This window comes from Pinus tabuliformis, chromosome 3_2 (genome assembly GCF_031772625.1).
Source record: "Pinus tabuliformis cultivar Carrire ecotype Pingquan chromosome 3_2, CPIR1, whole genome shotgun sequence".
Lineage (NCBI taxonomy): Eukaryota > Viridiplantae > Streptophyta > Pinopsida > Pinales > Pinaceae > Pinus > Pinus tabuliformis.
This window is the reverse complement of record NC_142302.1, coordinates 404,217,888-404,224,615: the sequence shown is the minus strand read 5'-3', so window position 1 is coordinate 404,224,615 and position 6,728 is coordinate 404,217,888. Positions and strand designations below refer to the sequence as shown.

General features: G+C 35.7%; 1 protein-coding gene across 1 annotated transcript; it reads left to right on the top strand.

The window, feature by feature from the left end:
* The first annotated feature begins 1,374 nt into the window (after nucleotides 1–1,374).
* LOC149181097 (uncharacterized) lies at nucleotides 1,375–5,373 on the top strand. Its single transcript, XM_089418272.1, has 2 exons — nucleotides 1,375–4,474; nucleotides 4,658–5,373. The coding sequence occupies exons 1-2, from the start codon at nucleotides 1,885–1,887 to the stop codon at nucleotides 4,987–4,989; spliced, it is 2,922 nt and encodes a 973-aa protein (XP_089274398.1). The 5' UTR covers nucleotides 1,375–1,884; the 3' UTR covers nucleotides 4,990–5,373.
* The last annotated feature ends 1,355 nt before the right edge of the window (nucleotides 5,374–6,728 follow it).

Below are 6,728 nucleotides of genomic sequence, written 5' to 3'. Positions count from 1 at the left end.
GCATAAGGATTCATAGTTTCGCCTGGGGCTTGGGCATAGCTTCTAGCATTCAAGCTGAGGCTTTGGCTCTTTTCCAAGGTCTCAAGATTTTGAAAATGCTGAACATCAGGGAAGCTAATGTAATTGGGGACTCTCAAGTTATCATTAAAATTATGGTGACACATTTTAAGCCAACGGATCTAAGGCTTGCAAGGCTGATATTCAGAGTAACAGATCTTGGAGACTCATTCCAGAATTTGAATTTCTATCATGTGTTGAGAGCTAATAATAAGGAGGCGAACATCGAAGCCAACAAAGCAGCCCTCCTTACGGCTGGAGCTTTACTCAGAGGAGGACAGGAAACATGAGAACCAATTCCTTAATTTAAATAGCTGTCATGTTTTACTGCCTTTTGTTAAATCAGTTTGTATGTATCCATAAAATTGGGAAAATATCTGAAATAGACTACATAGTAGCAGTCAAAAAGAGATGTGAGCTAAGCATAAATGCCATGGCCTTGCATGGTTGTGCGGGACTTGTGGAATTAGACTCACATTTTGTAATCCGTTTTTTGGCATTAAGGCCAAGTATCTAATATATCCATTATCCATTTCGAAAAAAAAAAACCATTAAAATTAATATTTATATATTTGTAAAATTAAACTACTTCAAAAATATTCAACTTATCAAATTTAAAAGTAAATTTTTTATTTAAATTTAATTTCATGATTTTTATTTAAATTTAAATTTATTTATCGTAATTTAAAAAATAAATAAAATATTAACTCTTTTTACTGAGTAGAAGGAAAGTACAAGAACCTTTTTCAATCATTTAGTGAATGAGCGAACATCTAATTGGATATCTCATACCAGCACTGCACGGGAAGCGTACATTAATATCAAATTTTGTTCAAAATAAAGAAAATGTTTGACAACGTGTAAACAAACAATTTGGCACCAATTCCAATTAAACAAATCTTGAGTTGACATTAAGTGTAAACGGCACGGGATAACATAATGGATTGGACTGAACTAACAATCTGGCACCAATTCCAACTAAACAAATCTTGAGTTGACATTAAGGGTTGAGAACCAATCTTTCCTCCTGTAATTTGTGAATTTATTAATTTCAAGTAATTATTAAAATTTCCGAATAATATATATGGGAGTAAATATTAACTAAACTAATTTTAAATAGTAGGAAATTTTATTGTGATTCAGTTATCAAATCAGTATAACTGGCCAGCTGTCAATACAGGTCAATCTGTCAATACAGATTCACTCATCACTATTATTGGTTAAAAAAACCATACGTCATTATTTCCAGATCAGAAATTCTGCAAGACTCTTCTCTTTCAATCCTTTCCACTTTAACTCCCCTGCTATACTGAAAGGATGGATTTTATTATCATATCCTTTGGATTTCACGATAAAGTTTCCCTTTGCCGTCTATTTCAAAAGAAAGCCCCTTTGTCACTGCTCGAACAGCCCAAAATTTGAAGAAAACACTGTTGGAAGTAGCTTGCAAACAGTCTAGCAGGTGAGCATATTCCATTATAGGGGAACTCAAATTTGGATATTTGCAGTGGGTTTCTTTTTGAGTGGTTAAGGTTGCTTCTCAGCAGCAAACGTTTGAATGAAGGGCCATCAATTCAGTGATTGTTGGCAGCTTTGCAATTGAAATTGCGGAGGCATCGTTGCAGACAATTGCCTTGAATTGGACTAAGTTATGAAACGTCGTTACCTACAGACTCAATTTGTTGATTGTCGGGTTTACTCTACTGCAAAACCATGGCGGATGGAGATTTTATAAGAACTTGCCTTTGCATAGAAAATAGAGAAGTGCTTGCAAAATACCCAGTAGCCTGAACTTGCAATATATTCTTGTCAGATACGGAAGAAGCTATGAAGAACAAAATTATATTTTGGAGTGTGTTCTTGGTGTTTTCATGGGGTTTGCTACAGATGAACAGAACCCAAGCTCTTACTCAAGAGGCTCAAATTTTACAGCTGATGAAAAGTAGCTTGAAAGATCCTCAGAATTCCATGAAAAACTGGAAAGATTCCATTGCTGCACCTTGTAATTGGGATGGAATTACATGCGACAATTCTACAGGTATGGTCACTCAAATCATGCTTGAAACCAAATTTCTGAATGGTCCCTTTCCGTCCAATATATGTAGTTTGAGCAACTTGAAGAAACTTCAATTGGGTGTAAATTACCTTGAAGGGAATCTGCCATTAACCCTTATGAATTGCAGCAAGCTTGAATACCTGAATCTTACCAACAATTCTTTGTCCGGCACTTTACCAGACTTCTCTCCATTGAAATCGCTGCAAATTCTAGATTTGACATTCAACAACTTCACAGGTCCATTCCCTGCTTCTGTGGGAAGTTTACCAGAGTTGACCTCTCTAAGCCTGGCAAAAAATCCATTCAATCCAGGAAATATACCTATAGAGCTCATGAATTTGAAAAAACTCAATCTACTTTTCCTGTCTTCTTGCAATTTGGAAGGAGAAATTCCGAGTTTTATTTTAAATTTTACAGATCTGGGCCTGCTCGATCTCTCTACCAATAATCTCCATGGATCTATTCCAGGGGAAATTTCCAAACTCAGTAAGCTCTACCAACTGGAGCTCTACAGCAACAAACTTAGTGGAAATATACCTCGAGAGCTGGGTAATCTTACATTTCTGCAATATTTTGATGCATCAAAGAACATGCTTAGCGGAAGTATTCCAGAGGAGGTTGGTAATTTGAGAAGCCTCGTTTCCTTTCATCTCTACATGAACCAACTGTCAGGTCAAATCCCTGAAGGCTTCGGGGAATTCCCAAATCTTGTAAGTTTCTCACTGTATATGAACAATTTCACTGGCCAACTACCACAAAAGCTTGGCAGTCTATCCAAGTTTAACTTAATCGATGTTTCTGAGAACCAGTTCAGTGGGCCGCTACCAAAAGATATGTGCAGAAGAGGAAATCTGCAAAAACTTCTGGTTATCTATAATTTTTTAACTGGAGAGCTGCCTGAAACTTATGGAGATTGCAAAACTCTGGTTCGCTTCAGAGTTAACAACAACAATCTGAGTGGTCCAGTGCCCAAAGGAATTTGGGGACTGCCAAATGTTAAAATTATTGATTTAGGCTTCAATAATTTTGTTGGTGAAATTGGTTCCGAGATCGCAAATGTGAAGGAATTAGCAGAGTTGTATATTCAGAATAATCAGTTATCCGGGTTTCTGGTACCGGAGATCGGCATGGCAAAGCTATTGGCCAAACTTGAAGCAAACAATAATCGCTTTACAGGTCTAATACCCAAGGAAATAGGCAACTTGAGGCGGTTGAATAATCTGTATTTGCAGAACAACATGTTTGACGGATCCATACCAGAGGAAGTTGGTTCCTGTACTTCTTTGGCTGTAGTTAATCTTGCAGAAAATTATTTGCAAGGATCAATTCCAGAGTCACTGGGATCTATTGCGGGACTGAACTCCTTAAATCTTTCGAACAACAAACTATCTGGTTCAATTCCAAGCAGTCTTGGTGCACTCAAGCTCAGTTTTCTTGATCTTTCCAATAACGAGTTAAGTGGGGCTGTTCCAGATTCACTCATTAATGAGGTAAACATACATGATAGCTTTTCGGGAAATCCAGGGCTCTGTGCTAACAGCTCTGGAAATGATAATGATGATAATGACAATATACTTGAGGCTTGCTCTGATTCTCATCAAGGGAAAGAAGCCAGACAAATGAGAATTATCTTTGGGCTGATTGTTGGCGCAGCAGTGTTATTACTTGTGATTGGATTGATACATTTTCGACGAAGGTATCGTCAAAATCAACTTGACTTGATGGATAAAAGGGATACTCCTTCTTGTACCTTTAAATCTTTTCAGGATTTAACCTTCTCTGAGGAAGAGATTTGGAAAGCTGTATTAGATGAAGAGAATGTCATAGGAAGTGGTGGATCAGGCAAGGTGTATTGTGCCACATTGCAGAACAATGAAACTGTAGCAGTAAAGCGAATATGGACAACGAATATCAACAGAAATAAGCAAAATGAAATAGACAAATTGATAAAGGCAGAAGTGGACATTTTGGGAACAGTTCGGCATAAAAATATATTGAAGCTTTATTGTTATTTGTCAAAAGGTAATTCAAATCTATTGGTATGTGAATACATGCCAAACGGAAACTTATTTGATGCTTTGCACAAAAATAATGAGGAAGAGACGTCAAAGAGAAGTGGCATGGATTTGGATTGGCCAACACGGTACAAGATTGCATTGGGAGCAGCTCATGGATTCGCATATCTTCATCATGATTGCTTGCCTGCAATTATTCACAGAGATGTAAAATCTTCCAATATTTTGCTGGATGAATTTTACAAGGCAAAGATCGCTGATTTTGGGATTGCCAAAATTCTTCAAACTTGTGGAGGAAAGGATTCTACAGCAGTTTTTGCAGGCACCCATGGCTACATTGCGCCTGGTATGTTAAGCTTAGTACTGTGCTTCCCTAGTTTGCACCTTTGACACAGAAAAGGCAGGTCTTTTTCAAGCTTTTCATAGGCTTTACAGTTATAGATTTTAACCTTTCTCAAATATCATTTATACTTGGATGTATATATTTGTTCTCAGTGGTTGAGTTCTGACATCCATTTTTGCTATGTAGAAAATGCATACACACTGAACATTACAGAAAAGAGTGATGTTTATAGTTTTGGTGTGGTATTGTTGGAGCTTGTTACTGGCAAGCAACCAATTGAGCCAGCTTTTGGAGAGTACAGAGATATTGTATCCTGGATTTCACACGACATACGCTCCCAAAAAGATGCTCTGGAAGCTCTCGACTCAAAGATTTGCGAGTCGTTTCGGGAAGAAATGATCAAAGTGTTGAAAATAGCAGTACGCTGTACCTGCAACGTACCGGCACGGCGGCCAACGATGAGAGAAGTTGTACATATGTTGCAGGCCGCTGATCCTTGCAGTAGCAACTTAAGATGAATGCAGAGGGGAAAAGATCCGCAGGAAACAAACATTCATGTTGACATTCCCACAAAACCAAAACATAAGGGTAAATGTTGAAGAGAATACCTATAGTAGATATTATTTTCCATGGGGCTTTGTCTCATTTTCCTGATTAATTTAGATCATCTGTGCTTGCCTAAGGTGTAATAGTTGGCAGAAGTAATGATTCACAGCCAGGAAGAGGGCTAATGAAATACGTCTGCCAAAAAGTTTTTGATAGAACTATGACGGAGCTGTTCAGTTGGATTCACATAATCGATTGCAGAGAGAGTAAGAAGATTCTTTACAGGTTATTCAGAAATCGATCATGCATTCATCGTATGTTTTGTCTACGCCCTGAAAGGCAATAGTGTTCATATATGCAAATATCTTCAATAAGTTTGTCTTTGTATTTTCTTTTCATCATTTTTTTTACATTTATCTATGTTAGCTTTATTTTTTTGTATTTTCTTTTCATCATTTTTTACATTTATCTATGTTAGTTTATCTATTTTAGTTGAGCAAGAGGCCGATTCTACAACTTATATATAGACTATGTTTAAGCAAAAATCACATTTGACAACCCAATATATGGATGATGTTTAAGTGAGAATCACATTCTACAGCCTAATATATGAGTGATGTGGGCACTCAAAATGAATTAAATTAAGTCCATTTGAATGTAAACTAAAAAAATGTTGAATTAAAAGTCAGTAAGTATGATGAAGGATTAACTAAAATTTTAAATTCAACAGGTACATAAATGATTAATTGATTAATGGGGATTAATTTGCATGATAAATATTTCTTTAATAAATTGATGGAGAAAAAGCGTTTTCATTGTGAGAAAACATTCTTTCCTTATATATATATCAAGAATTTTCAAATCACATTTTATCTACTTAAAAGGACTATTAAGATTTTTTTATCGAGATGTAGATGTTGTAATATCAGGTCTTGTCCTATATAATATTTTGACTTAGTCAAATTAAAAAAAAAAATAAAAATTAAATTATAAATTAAAATAAGATTAAAGTAAAATAGTCAATTTATCTTTGTCAAATTTTCTATTCTAGATTTTGAATATAATATTTTTTTATTTATTTTACTGGGTGAAAAAAAAACCCTAAGTGACCACATTTTCACTTGGTCAACATAAAATAAAATTAATATAAAAAAATAAAAATAACTTCATGGTATTGACCCATGGTATTCATGTGGAATATGACTTAATTTAAATGGGGGAATTAAACCAGCCTAGATCCATCTTAACTCTAGATCTACAAGTGCTGAGAGGGATCAAATCTCTTTTCACTCTGAAAGAAGTTTATGTCTCAAAAGATTTGATCCCTCTGGATGCTTGGTAGATCCAGAGTTAAGATGGATCTAAACTGGTAATGGAAATCACCAAGGAACTACCACCCTATCATCTTTTGTCAGGATCATAACTAGGGCTCCTAACCAACAATTACATTAATGTTGATTTGATCTTGTATATTAATAGAAGTTGATATTGAGCATTGAAGTGTTCCTCTAGCAAATAGTAAAGGGTTTTTAAGCAAATCTTGAGTTGACATGTGTTCAATGGAAGGAACAACTTGGCATAAAAGGTGCGGAATTTCCATGTCCAAGATGAAAGAACATAAGCCAAAGCCATAATTTGTGGAGAGGTGAAAGGAATCATTTTGGCACTTTCTCCTTTATATTCAAGTGTTGCCCATGCAAAAATGGGAATA

What these genes read in the sequence shown, in the direction of transcription:
- LOC149181097 (XM_089418272.1), top strand. Translation starts at nt 1,885, where the DNA reads ATGAAGAACAAAATTATATTTTGGAGTGTGTTCTTGGTGTTTTCATGG. An exon ending in CCATGGCTACATTGCGCCTG is followed by an intron (nt 4,475 to 4,657) that starts GTATGTTAAGCT and finishes TTTGCTATGTAG; the next exon opens with AAAATGCATACACACTGAAC.